The sequence below is a fragment of the Sturnus vulgaris genome, chromosome 8, assembly GCF_052056855.1.
Source record: "Sturnus vulgaris isolate bStuVul1 chromosome 8, bStuVul1.hap1, whole genome shotgun sequence".
Taxonomy (NCBI): Eukaryota; Metazoa; Chordata; class Aves; order Passeriformes; family Sturnidae; genus Sturnus; species Sturnus vulgaris.
The window spans coordinates 25481403-25499283 of record NC_142250.1 but is presented as its reverse complement, the minus strand read 5'-3'; the positions used below and the strand labels follow the sequence as shown (position 1 = coordinate 25499283).

The following is a 17881-nucleotide window of genomic DNA, read 5'->3' as shown; positions in this document are numbered from 1 at the left end:
ATAGCTTACCAAATATGTCAAAATGAGCACATTTAAATTTTTTCTAATAATGTAACTGAAAATATTAATTTTCTGTTTAAATTAATTTCTTTAAATAGTGATGTAATTATTATTTCAAGTTATGTCTTATGCTTAAGCCAGATTGTTTATAACAACTGAAGCTGCATCATAGGTCATGTGATTGTTTGCATGGCATTAGCAAAACTGAATGGGTGAGTTAATTAATTTTGGATTACATGTGAGAGAGAGAGAATATCAAGTAATACACAATAATAAGGTTTGTTGGTTTGGTTTTTTTTTTTCCTTCCAATATAATTTTTGTGGGTAATTGGTCTTTTCTCTCCTAGACCGTGGCCATAAAGACAGAACTGTGCTGTCCTCACCAGACAAAGGAAATGTAAAAGATGAAGGAGTGGGACTGTCAGTTTTACGCACTGAAGGTTTTGAAAGGAATTCATCTTCTCCGAAGAAGGTCAGAAGAAAAAGATGCCAGACCAAACACCAAATAAGTCCTGTGGTAGGTGTCTTTTGGAAAAGAATTGAGGAAATGGACAGTGTAAACATATCAGAGAATGGCAGTGTGCAGGGCCCTGGGTTTTTTTGTGCCCAAAAGTTGTGATTCAGAAGCTCCATGTTACTGCAGGGTCTCTCGTGCATTCCTTCACCAAAAAGGAAAAGATTGCCTAGCCAGAGCAGGGAAGAAATGAGAAGTGTCTGGGTATGTAAGGAGAGCACCATTGCCTTATGGAAACAGTTGAGAAGAGAAGAATGACTCTGTGGATCTCACAGATTCCAGCTCAGACTCTGACAAATGGGTTTTGTGTCCAGAAGCTGATATTTGAAAATAATGGGCTGCAAGTAATGACACTGTGGGTACCACATCTGTGTTCAAGCCAGATTTCCCCACTGCTCTGCTGTCCTACTGATTCTGCATTTAGGTTGTCACCGGAAGTTCTCTGCAGAGAAAGGGAATGAGAGAAGCAGAAATTCAAACAATCTAAGCCACATCCCATGAAGCTATTCTAAGGAACAAATGTTTTGCATCAGGTGTTTTTAGAAGAATTAGGAAAGGTGGAAATCACTGACCCATTGTGCATATGAATTCTTAAGTCTTTAGATTTTGTTAATTTTACATGATAGGATCAGGTTCTTGGTGCTGCATTTTACAAATGTTAGAGAAGTTTATGATCTTTTCCTATTCCTTTGTAAATTTTAGGTCATGCTTGGGTAAGCTGGTTCTTCATTTTACAATCAGTGAAAAATCCTATTTTAAAAGCAGGGGAGATATTCTGGGATAGATGCAAGAATGGAAATGCAATGGGAATTGTAACTTGAAATTGTATTTTGTAGAAAAAGGTGGCTTTATCTTAAATGCCTTATAGTCTTGTGTTTCCTTACAATGCAGCTTAGGGAGCAGTCTGGCAAATTTCTACTATTTAGAAGTTGCAGTTAATAGTAGTTCAGATTTATGCATTTAAGCCACAGTATTTAATAGAGATGGGAGTGATCCTATTAAAAATGTGGTATTAATTACAGGTCACTTTTCATCTGAAGAAAAAATATATAATTTGGATTCTGGAGAGATCTTTGCAGCTGTGTTTTAAATTTGTCTTGAAATGAAGCCTTTTAATTTATTTCTGGGGTGTATGGAACTAAGTCTGTGCTGGATTCAACACTGGTTTTAAAAAGTATACAGTTAACTTTTTTTGTTCTTTCTCCCTCTGCCTTTATTTTTAGGGAAATGGATGTCCTATAAGAAAAATGTCTTTTGGTTCAAGGGAGATTGCCTCAGGTATGAGCATTGCTGTTAATATAGAATTAATTAATCAATTAATTGAATTCATCACTTCATGTCTCTTTTTAATGACTTTTTTTCTTTGAAATTGTTTTCTATTTTCTTTTACTAAAACAATAACTGCTGCTGAATAGTCAATGTTATTTCTAATATATGGCAAGTTTGAAGAGTTTTAAAAGTAATTTAGGATTTTAGTGTAAACACATTGATTTGTAACTTCATTAGAATTTGTGATATTTCATTGTTCTTGATCCCAGATTATTTTATGGTTTCTCTTGTGCTTTGGATAATCCACATTTCCGTGGTGGTTAATAAATTGTGCCTTTTAGCTTAATCCAGAAAGAATATTCTTGTTGAATTAACCACTAAAATTGAGCTGGTATTTTTGTTGCTTTTTGACTTTTTTAAACACATAATTTTGTTCTATGGGTGGTAGAATGGAATCTAAAAAGCTTGAGGTTGGTCACTAGGAAGATAAACTTTAAAAAGAAAGAAAAGGGGTTCTATGGCTGTGGAAAGCCATCAGACTCTTTGCTGCTCTGGTCCTATTTGACCTAAAAACAGATGTTAGTTTTTTAAATGGAAAGCTGTTACACGTTTTATTTTTTAAAAACTGTTATTTTGGTTTTTTAAAATGTCATAATGGTATTTTTTTTTTCTCCAACACCTCACAGATGACCCATCTCAACCAAGGCTAACACAGGTTTTAGAACATGAGGCATCTTCTCCACATGCATTTAGAACATCATCTGAAATGGCCTCTGGTGCACCAAAGAGCCCAGCTGTTCCTTCACACTTCCTCAAGTTGTCCTTTGGGCTATCCAAACCAAGAGACTCTCCTGGGAAAAGAAAACACACTGCCATGAGTGTGGATGTAGATAGTTCAGATCAATCTGAACTGAATGATCCTGCTTTTAGTAGATCACCTTCAAAATACAAGAGCAGGAGGTGTGACTTTGTAAAAAATATCTTTTTAAAGTCTCCTCATGATGATGTTCTGCAACTCAAGGAGCCTGCTACCCTGTCAAGACATGATTTGACTCTTTCAGAGGAATTTCTCAACTCAAGCAATGAAAAGGAGAAAAATAATTACACCGCTGTAAGTTTAACATCTTCATATTCTGCACACAGTTCTGCTAAAAATAACCACATTTCTGTTGTGGATACCAAAGAGAATCAATTGCAACTGGCTAACTCATGCTTTTCCTTGGATAAGTCCCTTCCTTTTTCTCAGGAAAAAAGTACTGTGTTGCCTTCTCCCCACCACTTAATACAAACAAAAGGCACGAAATCCCCTCTCCAGATTGCTGGCATATCTCAGGTACTGGATGTTAAGAAAGAGCAAGATAAAAGACCAGAAAGACATGAACGGAATAAAGGATACAGTATTCAACCCAGCAACAGTTTTTCAAATACTATCCATGAGATTTCTGAAAATAGTCCTGATTCTTGTAGAATGGAAATCTCTGGGAAACACGGACTGTCCTTAGAGAATGGTAAAAGTGTTCCCCCCTCATTGCCTGTGAAAGAGTCTTTCATGGACAGTGGCCACAAGTCTTCACAAACCTCAGGAGAGTTAGAAGTTAAAAGGAACTTTACTTGCAAGTCCAAGCCGAACAGAAAATGGCAAAGCAGCTCTGAGAGTGAAGATGACATTTTGGAATCCATTCTAGATGATGATGATGAAGAAGTAGTATTAATGCCACTGCAAAAAATGCTCAGTTCAAGTCTCGAACCACAGACAAGAACCCTGGAAGACTCTTTTGACAGTGTTTCTCAGGACACTGTAACTCCATTACTGAACCTTCATGTAAGTTGCCTAAAAATCAAAAAAGCACATGTTTTTCAAGTATTTTATGGATGTGATTTGCAAGAAAAATAATAGAGATTTTAGCACAGTGCAAGGTCCAGTGGGTGCTAAATTATTACTCCATATTTCAGAGTTTAGGAGAATGAAATTTTATATGGTAGGTATATCCAGTAAAACAGATACAGGCCCAGGTGAATGGAGACATCTCATACTCAAAAATTAAGTTGCCTCCAACCTCACCTGTTCCATTTGGCATACAGGACAGACAGCAACTCTTCAGGTGTTCTAGAGAACTAATTTCTGCTATTTAGCTCAGTTTTATAAACAAAAAGCAAGCTGCTGCAGCAGCTGAGATGTCTAGTAGTCTTCTGGTACCTATTCCACTCCCATGCAGGGCACAAACCATGGCTATGTCTTAGACAAAAACTTGACTGTGTCTACAAGGTCTACTCAATTTTTGTCTAAGTGGTGCCAGTAGAACTCTTGCTAACAGCAGTCAGGATGTGTGTGACTAATTCGTAATAGTTACTTTACATTAATTTTTAGTCAGAAATGTATTCTGCACCAACACTCAGGCACCTCTTTCTGGTTCTCATTATGCTCATTAAGGCTACACCAGCGTATATTGAAATAGCAGATAATCAGCTTTGTTATGTTGTATTTTTATATGATTTTTCTCCCTTGTTCATAATGCATGATAATTCAGAATTATTTGCCTGCAGAGCTGCTTACTTGGCTTAAGGGTCCTGTGCTGCTGTAGAGTTACATTGTAGTTGGAGCAGGGATGTGCTTGCCTCGGGAATGGCTGACAGATCCTTTGTGCAGATAGATTGATTCAGCTCTATGCCTTTGGTTGTTTTTAGGAGCTCTATTTTTGCTTTTTCCCCCCTGAAGTTAGGAGGTTGCATTTAGAAGATGCGTGCAGTCTAATGTTTTTGTTTTCCTAGTCAGGTAAGATTTTTATGAGCTGAAGTTAATTGGAAGAAATTGATGTAGACATTTAGAGATCTGTGTGCTGGACTCCAGTCGCATATCCTTGACACAGTCTATGATTGTCAGAGATGTGCATGTGACAAAGTGTGGTGTTTTCTTTGGGGTTGTATTTCATGGAAGTTGGAAGTGTTTTAGGATTTCAAAAAGCTGAATGAATTCTGATCAGTAGGGATAGATGACATCTTTGAATTCCTGTGTACAGGATATTATGGTGATGAATTGGTTTGTGTTTTTAAAAATTAGCTCATTTGTTCAGTAAGAGCTTGTCAAATAGGTAGTGATTTGGAAGTTCTATTGTGAAATAATGTTTTAATAGGGAAGGTCTTGCAGTAGGTCTTATTGTGGCATTCCTGACACTTGGTACAGGTTGGAAATGGCTGTATTTAAACAAAGAGATTTTGTACTGAGCCTGACTCGGTTGGAATTAATTTTCCTTATAACAGCTATATGGTGCTGTGTGTTTCAGACAAAACCAGTGTTGATATAGACCAGTTATCTACCTGTCATGGAGCAGTACTTGGCAGCATTAAGGCTTTATCTTCTTCCCATGCTGCCCCCATAGAGCAGACAAAAAGCTGGGAGGGAACAGAGCCTGGAAAGCACACCTTGGATGACCAAAGGGGTATATTCCATGCCACATAATGTCATGCTCAGCAATCAAAACACCAGAGTGAGGGGAGTTGGTCTGGTATGTAGCCATTGCTCAGAGTGTAGCTGGGCATCCTTCTGCTTGTCAGAGGTGCTGAGTGACTGCCTTTGAATCGCTTTTTCTTTTTGCACTTATGCCTTTTCCCTTATTAAACTGTTATCTTAACCCATGAAGTCTCTTGTCTTTGCTTTCCTTGCTTTTCTTTTCACTGCCCTGCACCACTGGCTGGGGAAATGATCAAGCTGTGTGGTGCTTAGCTGCTGGCTGGGGTCAGCCCATCACCAGTTTCTAGAGTGGAAAACAAACAGCAGAATACCTGTATAAATTCCCTCTTCTGCCTTCCCCTCTCCTCGTGCATTTTAATCTCTGATAAGGTTTATTTGTTGACTGAATTGCGATCTCCATGGGCAGATGTTGAGTAGCTGTAATTATATAATCTGTTCTTATGATTCTGTAACCAGGAGTGTTATAGTGTGGTTTCATAAGTATTTCCCAATCTCAGCCACCATGACTACCTGATTAATGGTTAAGCCTGATAAACACACAGCCTAGATCAAATGTTTGTGGGACATGTATGTTACCACAACATATGGCTGGCCTATCCCTGATATAATTAGTGACCAAGACAAAACTGTTAAGAAGAGTCCCAGCATTTCCATGACCATGATTTTTGCATATACCCAAATTCTTCTCTTGTGAGAAGGGGCATATATGTACATTGGGATAAAGTTTTGATTCCCTGGTTGTTCAGCAGTTACTTGACACATATTAACAATATAAAATAAGCTAAGAAGTCTTCAGCTCTCCTACAAGATTTCCCACACAAAGACATGCTGCTTTTTATATTTAAAAGTTGGCTGAATACCAGGGTGGTGTCAGAAGAGCTGTGCTTGTCTGAAGAATGGAATCACGGCCATAAATGATTTCAAATCTGTTGTCTGCTACAAGCTGAATAAAAGACTGGCTACTGAAAAACAAGCCACTATAAAATTTGTTAAAACTTTGTGTGTTGTTCTGTTGATTAGCTCCTTAATTTGGTTTTGTATTGGGATTTTGATTGGAAGTTTTGTTTTGTTTGATTAATTTAGAGGTGATTTAGCAAACACTGGAATTTTGCCCTCTAGGGACTCTGAAAGTAAAAAAAACGGAATTATTTTTGGAGGTTCTTGTCTCATGCATAAAAATGGGGATTCCCAGGATCTCAGTGGATTATAATAATAAAGTTGTGAGGTAAAAGGCTTCTGATGGTAATGCTCTTTGTGAAGGCTAGCTGAAGGTCAGCCTCAGACATGCAGAGACTTGCTTCAGTGTTCAGATCCACTGTGAAGCAGTTATTTCTAAATTAGTCATTGAGAGAGATTTGACCATTATGTAAAATTGTCAAGGGACTGAGAAACCTAAACTGATAATCCTGTTTTGCAGGATCTCCTTTAGGTTTATATCTGCATGTAAAACATCATTAAAATTGGAAGAGGCTTTTATTTTGATTATTGTTGAATAATGAATTGATGGCTTATGGTATTTTTAAAATGTCTCACTATTTCATTTACAGCTTTCTAAGACTCCTGTTATAAGCGAGGTGTCATATGTGAACAGCTTAGATCATCTCTTGAAGGAGGAAGAAGAATCTAGAAGGTTTGTTTCTTAAAGCTGCTTTGAAAAATGTGGGATGGTGTTGTAGAAGCACGAATTTGCTTTGTCTCCCCAGAACTGATAGAGTTTGATTAGCAGCAAGCTAAGCTTTGCCTGCTGATGCCACCAACATACAACTGAACTGACAGGACCTACAAGTGTTGCTTAAATGGTAAAAGCTGAATGACAGGCTCCTTCCAAACAACAAGGAATGGTTTGTGATATATCTGTTTACCCCTGAAGAGCCAGGCTAAATTTACTGATGCCTTTGTTTTAGGTCACTGAGCCAGCTAGCAGCTGCTGGTCAGGCATGAAATAGAAATATTTATGTAGACTGACTGTACTGTTTTTTTCAAAGGCATTTGTAGTTCAGTTTTGTTGCCAAATTTTGGAGGCTATTGGTGTCTGAGTAGTTACACAGGTCAGTGGACAGAGCTAATGAGTATTCTTAGAAGAGATCTTTTGGGTAGGAAGTGAAATGTGGTTTATATGTTAAGGGCAAATGGTGGTGATGGGTACATGTGCTTAAGTGCTTATGTGATTAACTGTTTTGATTAAAGAATTTGACCCTGGTAACTGTGGGCTGACTGCCTGTGCAGTAGCAGATACTCCTGTAACTAACAGTGTTTAGCAAATAAAATACTTGTTTTGTGCTTAGAAAAAAGTAAACATTCAGCCACAAGACTGAAAGTTTTGTGCAATTACAAAAACTTTATCAGAAGTTGGTTGAATATTTGTGTCTGACAAACCAGTGATTGTGCTGTTGGAAATTCATTAGGTTTTGGAAAACATTCACTCTGTGTCTTAGAATAGCAAGATGCTTGGTTTTTACACAGATGCAATGTCCCACGTGGTTTTGCCATGTGTAACTGGCTCCTGACTCCAGGGTTCACATTCAGAGCTTGGTTTTTGTTGATTTTGTTGTAAATATTAAATGGTGATGATATGCTCTGCTGCTGCTGTTATTTCAGGTTAGAGGAAATAGAGAAACTGCTGCAGGAAGACATAGAAAGAGAGGACAATGCTTCAGATGGAGAAAATGAGGATAATGCCAATGGAGATGATCTCTCAGAAGAACACAGGTCCTTGCAACTCCAAAACCAATTAAATCTTTATCTCTTTTCTAGCCTCTTTTTTCCCTAACCTCTTCCTGTTTCCAACAATTGTTAATATGTTTAATGGGAACCATTTTAAAAATCTTTTGGAGTTGAGTGGATTTCCTTGGGTGCAACTGTATTCTAAGAATTCAGTTTCCACATAAGACCATTGTGTTCATTACCTGCAAATAACTTTCTCAAGCAGCAAATAGCTTCTCAGTGTTTGAATTAATAAAAGCTGTTTTGAATTTTACAGGGCATTTATAAAGAAATTTTCAGTAGTAACTTATGTCATACCTGACAAACACCCTGGAGAAGATTTATTTGATTTATCAGCTGCTGGGAAAATCTTCACTCAACATGACCTTGACTTGAGGAATTTTCACTTTATCCCTCAAAATCATGTAGAATATCTGCTTCTTAAGTAAGAATATGCTCTTCACTTTGCTTTGTTTACTTGTACAATTTTCTTTTTATTTTTAGCAGTTTTAAGATACTGTTTAATTTTTGCATGCAAATGAGCTTTGTCTTAGTAAATAGGCAAGACTTGACTCCCTTTCCCCGGAATTTTCCTTTCCATTTTAGCTTTACAGAGCAGTAAATTGTAATTTGAAGCTTCCTTGTTTCCTCCTCTGGAATTCTTGAAAAACCTCTTAAATGAGACATGAGGCTAAACAGCTGTTCTGGCCTCTTCTGTATTTCTACCACATTGGGCTGTTGTTGATAACTTTACCAGTTTTGTGGGAAACAAATGCAGAAGTGAAATGTTATAATGAACACAAGCTTAACTACCTACAGACTGAAGGACCTTTGTGGTTACCTGTTTGTGACCTTCTAGTGTTACATTATGTCTGCTGAAAGACTTGGTGCTTCCATCCTGGATGGGCCTGGCATTTGAGGCTCCATCCTGTGAGGGTTGCAGAGGGTCTGGATCTCTGACATCTGTTACATTCAGTCACTGAGTCTCCAGCCTGTTAGTGTGTACATAAACAACTGCTCTGTAACCCACAGGCATTTCTGCTCTGTGTTTATGAGGCTATTGCACTACAAATAACTGGACAAATACTTGCCTAATGCCACAAGTGCAAATCCAGAAACATTTCTGGTTATTTCGACTGGTATTTTATTCCAAACATGCATTTGAGGAACTGAGAGAATTAAGTTACTCTTAAAGGATTTTATATACTGTGTATGTGCAGTTGTGGGTGTGAAGAGGAGGAAGAAAGACTTTTAATCTCTTGAGGAAGTGGTGTTTGTAACACATTCCTTTGGCTTCAGGCCTTTCTATTAATATGTTTTGGAGATCACAAGGGTATGAGCTTCAAAAGCATCTTGTAAATCAGTGACTGGAGGAATGAGAATTAAACTGATCATCCCTTGCAGAAGACAATTATGATTTAATTGCTTTTATGCATTCAGCCCAGTTGGCACAGCTGACATGTACTGGCTGCCCAGTTGCCACATGGGGGTCATACCAGTGAGGCAGGTCGAGGGTATGTATAGCAGTTAGGACACACATCTCTTTGCAGAGTTACCTGATTTAGTAGATAGAGAGAATAGAGAATACTAAAAAAGGGTATGTGGGAAAATAGATATCTTTAATTCAGCTGCTTATGGCATCCCTAACTTTCTAAAGAAGAGTCATAGAATATCCTGAGTTGAAGGGGCCCACGAGGATCATCAAGTCCAGCTCTTAAGTGAATGGTCCATATGGGATTTGAGCCCATGAAGTTGGTGTTATCAGCACCCTGCTCTGACCAGCTGAACTCATCCCAGTGATCAAAGCTGCAGTAATTCAGTAATAGCAATGGCACACTTTCTGTTCTTCCAACAGCTACTGTTTGCATCCCACAAATTTGCACACTGAGGTTAGGCTGTGGGATTTTAATTGCATTAGTTTTCCTCCAGACCCTTTCTTTAAGAAGGAATTTTAAAAATTTTGAAAGCAATATTTTTCTCTCTTATTCTGAAAGTGTTGATAAAGGTCGTTGGACAGTTAAAAGTCTTATTTAATAGTCTCATTGAGCATAGCAGGCTGTGTAGTCAGACATGGTGGTTCATAGTACAATAGTGTAAATCAATGCTTATTTGAAACTATTATTCCCTAATAATACAGATGTTTCCAGACTGTATATATGGCTTTACAGAGAGAAAAAGATAGTTGTTCTAAATTACATTTGTAAATTTGATTGCTATTAAAAATCAAGGTTTGATTACTATGACATTTTATATAAGTAATAGCACGAGAATAACATCTGTTTTGCATATTCAGATTTTTCTTTGCTGTTGAGGTTGATGATCTGAGGGGTGAGGAAGTTTTTTGAATGTTTTTGTGAAAATGATGATGCAATCACTAATTGTTTTTTATCTTTGTTCCTTGCTCCCATTTTCCTCTTGCAGTTCTGGTCTAACACAGCAGCTTTTTTTAGTTGTTAATGGTGTTCTAAGTTCTGCTTACCGTGCTACATTGTGTCCCATACCAATTCTAAAGTGGCTTTTCCAGGTAAGTCTGTGCTATTCATGCAGTTATAATAACTTTGTGAATGTAGAATACTTTTCCTGGAAGCCAGTTGAAGTGTGTGAATCTGTTCCATTAACAACTTTTAAATCAGATATTATTTTCCCCCCCCCGATTGTGATTTGTTCTCCAGTCTGAAATACTTTGATTGTCACTGGGGGTAAAACAATGGAGAGTCTTTTGTCCACACTCTGAGTGAATGCAAAGCTTCATGGCCTTTTCCATGTTCATATATGCTACTGCATTGAAAAAGGACACAGTAGGTGAGGAGAGGTGCTGTGGGCCAAATCATGAGTGAATGCTAATCTTATTTCCTTTCACCCTTAGAAAAATAATACGTGCTGCAGTATGCAAAAGTATCATTTTCTACATATATCATCTTCTAAATCATCAGTGATACCAGCATTATCAGATAATTTTCATTTGGAAAAGGTACCTTATGGCTCAGGAAGAAGCCTGGAGTCATTCTCAAAGGAAGTGTGGTGACTCTCCTTTCAAGATCTCTATGCCAGTGTCTGAATCACCAGGAATTTACACAGTGCCTTACTCACAAAAACGCCCCCCTCTAGTCTCCATTCTGTTGTTAATTGCCACATTCTAACTGCACCTGAAACAAAAAAGAAATCTGAGAAATTGAGGCTTCAGTCTGTTGACTGGCTTTCTATATTTGCCAAAAGGAAAACATTTTCTCTTCCACGTCCGTCCCTCCAGCCAGTTAAAAGATTGCCTTCCCTCTTTCTATGAGCTCTGGATTTCTTCTAATAAGGAAGAGGTGTGAGCCAACTGAGATCACTTACACAGCAGGAAACTGTCCAGCACTTGGGGGATAAAAATAAGGGTTTTTTTTGGGCCAGTGAAGTGCTCCAAGAAACCTGAACTGTACTTCATAGCCATGTTTTTGTAGTTAAGAGTTCTCTGAAAAACTAAGAATTCATTGCTTGGGTTTAGTATTGCATATGTCCAACTTGTCTGTGACTGGAAAAGGGTGTAGTTAACTCTGCCTCAACTTCTGCTCAGGGAGCTCAATTTGATCACAGATGCAGATGGGTTCCAAAGGAGTACGTGATACTTTCCATTCTCTTAACCCTCAGACTTGTTTATAAACCAACATGGGATTACAGCATTCTGATACTGTAAATAATTAATTTTAAAGTATTCATATCATCTTTGCACTGCTTGAAATAATCAATATTCACAGTATTCTGTTCTCATTGGTGTATCTTGCTTTAGAGGCTTTGCACTTAGGTTTTGTTTGTTTTTTAATCTGTTACTCATTTTACTCTTTTGGGGAGTTTGGTGTTTTTGTTCTGGATTGATTGGGGGGTTTTCTTCTAATTAAAAGAAAACTGATGCCATCATGCAGCTTGGTTTTTGATGTGTGGCTTCTTCTCTCTTCACAGATGATGTCTATTCATCCTGACCATTGTGTTTCCACCCAGATCTTAGGCAGATTGATGGAGTTAACACTAAAAAACTGTAAGTATTTGAAGGATATAAAACTAACCACCTGAATGAAAACACTTGTCTCTTCAGTTTAGAAAAGTGAGTCAGTAAAAGGCACTAGTTCTGTTGGGTGATTTTTGGCTTGAATTTAGGCTCTATTTTTACTAATGTAGTGCAGAAAAGCTGGGGTCTGACTTCCACTGAGTGTGTGCAACCTGTATCACAGTATGTGGTTCTGGTACATATCTCCAAAGTATCCAGTACAGAGCCTTTTAAACTCACTCCTGATATTGCACAAATAGAATTGACCTGAAGAGAGGCTCAGTCTACTCAAGTTTGCTCTCCTTTCCATCTTTTACTTTGGATGATGCAGACATTTGAAGCTTAAGAACTACAAGATGTTTTTTACATTGTCATACCCAGTGTGTAGCACTTCATGATTTACTTTCCAGATAAATGACAAAAGTGAATCATACACCTGCACAGAAACACTTTGAAGGATCTGCTTCAGCCCACAGTGCTGCTAATGTCTTCTGTGTTTTGTCTTCTTCCTTTGTCTGTACTCAAATATTTCTGCACAAGTTCCTTTGTATGCTCCCCATATCTTCATTCAGATCCATCAAAAGTGACATTCAGTTAACATTGTTAAAGTAATGTGGTTCTCTTGAAGTATTTGCTCAGCCTGTCCAAATTGTATCCCGTATTTTAATTCTTGTTTGAAATCAGAGCTGATATCAGAGGGAATGTAGCCTCCTTTTAATTTGTGCCTTGCTGGCATTAGGCTTGATTCTGAATGAACAGTTCAAGATAATGAATGAGCATTCAAACAATTAAGGCTGGGAGTTCCTTGTTTACCTCTTCTGTTCCAGAAACCTTGCCTGTTTTCAGATCTTACTTAGCTTCTCTTCCAGTCCCACTGTGATAACACCCTCTTGCCTTTACCTACACAGGCAGTAATTTATGTATTCTCTTAGGCAAAAATATTGCCTTGTTGCTTGTTCTGCTGTTCATGATGAAAGAGAACTATGACAGAAAATGGGTGGAACTTGAAAGTAATCGACCTGTTATGTAGGCAGGATGTTTCCCTAGTGCAAAATACTGTATTAGACTTTTTTCCTCCCTCCTTGTTCTGAAAATAAACTTACTGTTTAATGTACTGACTCCTCTGAGATGAGCTATTAGAATTGATGCAAACTGCTAAGCTTATTTGTTTCCCTTAAAAGGAACTAATGCAAAGAACTAAATTTAAACTAATCCATTCCATGTCTTTTATTTGTAGCTTCCATCAATGATCAACAGTTTAAACCATGGATTCCTTCAATAGCTGATATATCAGCTGTTTTTGTCAATATGGGTATTGAGTTCAGATCTCTCTTTCCATTGCAACATCTTCAACCCCCCTTCAATGAGCATGATATTTTGTAAGTGTTTTCCTTTTGATATTTTTTGCCTAGATCCTGTGAAAGCAGTTCTTGTGCTTAGAATGTAGAATCAGAAGGTTCTTCTTTATTTCCTTTCCCATATTCTATAAGTTCTTGGCTCAAGGCTTAGAATAAATAACCCTGGAATTCAAACAATGCCTTCTAGGTAAGGATTCAGCAAACCAGAGCATTGTCCTTTGTCCTGCATCTTCCTAGTGAAGGTTTGCAGGAGTATTGGCTAAATAGCTGGGCAAAGTAATTGGCTGCAAGTTGAGTTATATATGTGTGTTAGATGCTCTGTAACTGAGGATTATTTTGATTTGAAGGCATTTTGATGCATGCAGGATTTTTTTTTTTTTTATTATGATGTCAATAAGCCTTTGTGGGCTTTTGAATTGTTCATTTTTTGCTCAGATTTTTTCTTCTGTTAGAAGTCAGGTGCAAGAAACAATGAGTCAACAACGGCCAAGAGGAGATGTGGCCAGTCCAGTGTTCCCCAGTCTACTTGAAAACAATTTAATTAATGTGATTAAGGTGAGAAAACTCCAAGGTTTTTGTGGGTTGGGTTTCTTTTTTTGTGTGTGTTTTCTTTTGGGAGGAAGAAGAAGGTTTGCAATCTAGTCCTGAGCATGTGTTTGAGTAGAGGTTACCCTGAGACTTCAGATTCAGCAGAGTTTATTGCAAGCATTTTGCAATTTCAGTTTCTTGACTTCCATTGGCTTCACTCACAACTGCAGAGTTTGCTGCCTTCCTTTTACTGCTTTGGCACTTTATAGAGCATGTTGATTCCCTCACATAGAAGAAAATAGTTTTCAGTATTACTATTTAGAAAATCTATTGGCCTTTCCTTCAATTAAAGGAGGATTATCTATATAGTAAAGAAAGATCTTTCTTGCTCCAGTAGTGTCTAGAGAATATTGCCATTGCTTAAAAAAATGAGTCTCCAGCAGGTATTAAAAAAAGAGTGCTGTTACTGGGAGATGGGGACATGTTAGTGCACAAGTGTTGCCAAAACAATACATCACTTGAGGTACATTTTAATGTGAGTGTGGGAAAGTTCTCATCATGCTTCAAAATAAACTGAAACAATTCCATAGTCTAATGCTCTGTATTTCTTTTAAAGTTTCTAGTTTTCTGTACATCAGTAATTCACGATGGATATACTGACCAAGAAATATGGCTGCTGCTTGTGCTGCTATTTAAAATAAGCTTGGAGAAACAGTTAAAACGACATTTTGTGGTAGACTTTCAGTGCCTTTTTGTAAAGCTTCTGATGAGTATAAAAGACTGGGATACAAAGGTAACTTCATAAATTTATTGTACTAGATTTGTGAAAACTGCAACTTCTGTTTTGAATGTTTTTTTCTTTTTTGACATATCAGAAAAGTACTGGCTGAAAATGTAATACAGAATTTTCAGTAATAGTACATATAATAATATGAAAAACTCCAAAGCTTTGTGTTTGTGTGAGATTTAGGAAGTGGGTGGGTATACTGGGAGGATTTTTATTGCATGTCATTGAGTTGCCTGTCCTCTTCTAAGAAGAGTTTATTTTAGGATTATGTGTGCTAAAATACCTGTATGTTTAAAATGGCAATCTGAAAGAATTAAGAAATTATTGCACTATGCTGGTAAGATGTCATTAAAAACATTCTGATCTCAACTACCCTACTTTAAATTGTATTTAGCAGACTCACCTCTTGGTGCAGCACGGAAATTTTTTTATGTCCGTCATCTCTTGTTAGATCAGTTCCTTTATCACTTATGCTGCCTGTGTTTCCAGGGAGTAGATGTGTGCTCCTTTGCAAATAAAGCAATCAGCCATTCTTCAGTTTCAGGATGTTTTGTTGTTCTTTTAAAGATGCCTGAGCTGTGCCTGGCAGTGAGTGAACTCTCCAGTAATCACCATAACCTCTTGTGGCTTGTTCAGCTTGTGCCCAGCTTGACTGCACGTGGACGGTAATGACACTGTCAGAAATACGTGGGATCGTGAACAGCTGGTTTATTTGTCTAAGCTTCAAGTCAGAAAAATGCAATATTTATTACATGACAGAAAAAAAGGATATGTTTTCTCATATATATGTTACAGATGTGTGTGCATGTATAGCTTTCTGATCACCTCTGCTGTGAGAAAGGGTTGTTAAATCTTTTATGCAGTTTCTGGGCTGTGGATTCTTGGTACCCTGTAACAAAGAAAGGCTTAGCTTCAGGTTCTGATATCCATCACTCTAATTCTTGCATGAGTGACCAAAATTTAAATTTTCTTTGGGTAATTCATGTCTGCTTCTAAGCATCATTCTGAATTCTGTGTCTTTGTAATTAGTAAATTATAAAGTAACTGTGCAAGCAGAATTAGTTGGGTCATTAACTTCAGGCTTGGAGACCAGTATCTAGCATTGTTTACTTGTGCAGAAGCTGAGCTGCAATGAGATTGGGGTACTTCTGTTTTACTAGCCTACTTACTGGTTTATATAGCACCTATATTCAGAAAATCCAGTTTAATAGTTGCAAGCAAGTTTATATCTAGGGAAGACATGCATAGCCTCACGTACTTTGTAGAAACTGATGGTTTGAGAAATTCTATGGGAAATAATTTTAAAATTGTTTTTCAGGGAAGTAAAAAGACGGCTTAGCCTAGTGATAATTGCAAAATTTCTTCATAAAAGGCATGTGGAAATACCTAATGACAGTGACGAACAGGTACAGCTGACATGTGTTGTCTTTGTAGAATTTGGAAGTTTAGATAACATATATATTGTATGCTTGTGTTTAATGTTTTAATATTGTAAGCTTGTTTTCAAGACCCTTGCCAAATGACCAGTTAATAATTTTCTACTTAGATTAGTATTAAGTGTTTTTGCACATGTGTAATCTGCATGTTCTGCAGCTTGTGCTTCTTTATATGCCTAAACGTTAATTTTAGGCATAGAAAAGAGATCTACGCTTCTTTGTCTCTTCCTTTTGTAATCATGTGGAGACACACTTTTCATAGGTTTGGCCTTTTATTGAGGAAGTATACAAACACTAAAGTCTGTGAATAGTCAAAAATTACTCAAAGCATGAAAACTTCCTTTTTAATTAAAAACTCCTTTTCTCTTCTTGTTTCAATGGAAAACTAATATTCTAGTGGCACCCAGTTTCCAATTTTCTGTTGTTAGTAAATCAGTCCAATTTGTTAATGTTTGTATCTGTAGATGTTTCTTCTGCATCGCTTTCTGGTGTGTATGAAACCTTCTTATCTACTGAAGAAGATGAGAGAGATGAGAAAAGGACAGGAGGAGTATAAAGATGAAGTTCATGCAGAACTAGAACATGAGGTATATAGCCAATAGTGCTTTTTTGCTTTGGTTTTTTTCAAGCTTTTAAAAGTATATATTACTATATATTTTACACCATTTGTATATGGAATGTTTCTTTTATTTTTTAACAGTTCTGTATGTGGAACTGTAAATACACTGTTTTGTTACTATTCATCTTTAAAATGTTATTAATTTTGATTTTAGTCATGGAGAAATGAAAGGAGCATGTGGTGGAGGAACCTGTATTGGATTATTTTGCAAACAGGGAAATGGTCAGATTTTCTGAGTCATGGGGAAAACTTGAGTCTTTGCTTCTGTAATCAGAGGATGATCTTCCCTCCCTTCTGATGTAATCAGTGAAAACTGTTGGGTGCTGAGCAAAATCTTCACCTGCAGGCTTCAGGAAAAGATTTATGAATCTTTTATTAATCTCTTCTTTCAAACAAGTGTTAGAAAGATTTAGTATTTCCATCCATCCAAAAACTGAATATTGGTTTGGTTATTTGAGTAGTTATCATGGAATCTCTCAGCAAATGTTTTGATCTGTGGGTAGATGATGGGAAAATAAAGTCAATTGCTGAATTTAATTTTCAGTTATTAAGACCATATTTTTATTGGTTACTTAGGTTATTTAAAACAGTATAATAATGTTCTAAAATGTTTCTAATATGTGAATACAGTGTTTCAAATTAGTTATTTAGGCAGATATGTTGATATACTTGTCTATTGGCCTGGCTGTTGGAGGATTCATTCCAGAAAGCAGAGATGGTTCTGGTTCCAGATGTGAAGAGTTATAATGGTGCTTTGACTGCTAAAGCTCTTTTGATTTCTCCCCAGGTGTACTACCTAATCTATGTCCTACTTCATCTAGTCAGTGAAGCCAGTTTCCTTGATGTTGTAAATTCTAGTCAAAGGGTAAGTAAATTTAGTGGCTAGACCTTTAGATTTTAAAATATTGTTTATCATGCACATTTAGTCTGTTTTGGTAAGAGCTATCATGTGATGAAACATCACCAGTGTATAATAGCACTGGGGGAAACTTTTGTTTTGGGCAAGGTAAATGCAGAAGAACTTCCATGTGTTTACTGCAGAGAAAACTCTTCTGTGTTTCTGTGAATGAAGCTACCTCCAAACATAAGTCTGTGAAAGAGCAGGCATTTGTTGTGTTAATCTTTCTCAGAAAGTATCTGGAGATAAACTTAACACAGAAATTCTAAGTCAAAT

At 37.1% G+C, this 17881-nt stretch overlaps 1 protein-coding gene across 2 annotated transcripts in view; it reads left to right on the top strand.

Annotated features, from left to right (window-relative positions):
• SLF2 (SMC5/6 complex localization factor 2) overlaps window positions 1–17881 on the top strand; it is a 29526-nt gene that overhangs the window by 5484 nt on the left and 6161 nt on the right. The window contains exons 3-17 of one of the 2 annotated variants that reach the window (XM_088169259.1): window positions 348–517; window positions 1738–1792; window positions 2470–3605; window positions 6800–6882; window positions 7851–7961; window positions 8233–8400; window positions 10377–10479; window positions 11895–11970; window positions 13217–13358; window positions 13793–13892; window positions 14482–14658; window positions 15220–15317; window positions 15971–16058; window positions 16553–16675; window positions 17495–17572. In XM_088169259.1, coding sequence (XP_088025385.1) covers window positions 348–517; window positions 1738–1792; window positions 2470–3605; window positions 6800–6882; window positions 7851–7961; window positions 8233–8400; window positions 10377–10479; window positions 11895–11970; window positions 13217–13358; window positions 13793–13892; window positions 14482–14658; window positions 15220–15317; window positions 15971–16058; window positions 16553–16675; window positions 17495–17572 — 2708 coding nt within the window. Of the gene's footprint in view, window positions 1–347; window positions 518–1737; window positions 1793–2469; window positions 3606–6799; window positions 6883–7850; window positions 7962–8232; window positions 8401–10376; window positions 10480–11894; window positions 11971–13216; window positions 13359–13789; window positions 13893–14481; window positions 14659–15219; window positions 15318–15970; window positions 16059–16552; window positions 16676–17494; window positions 17573–17881 lie in introns of both variants that reach the window. The other variant, XM_088169258.1, reaches the window with a different exon arrangement.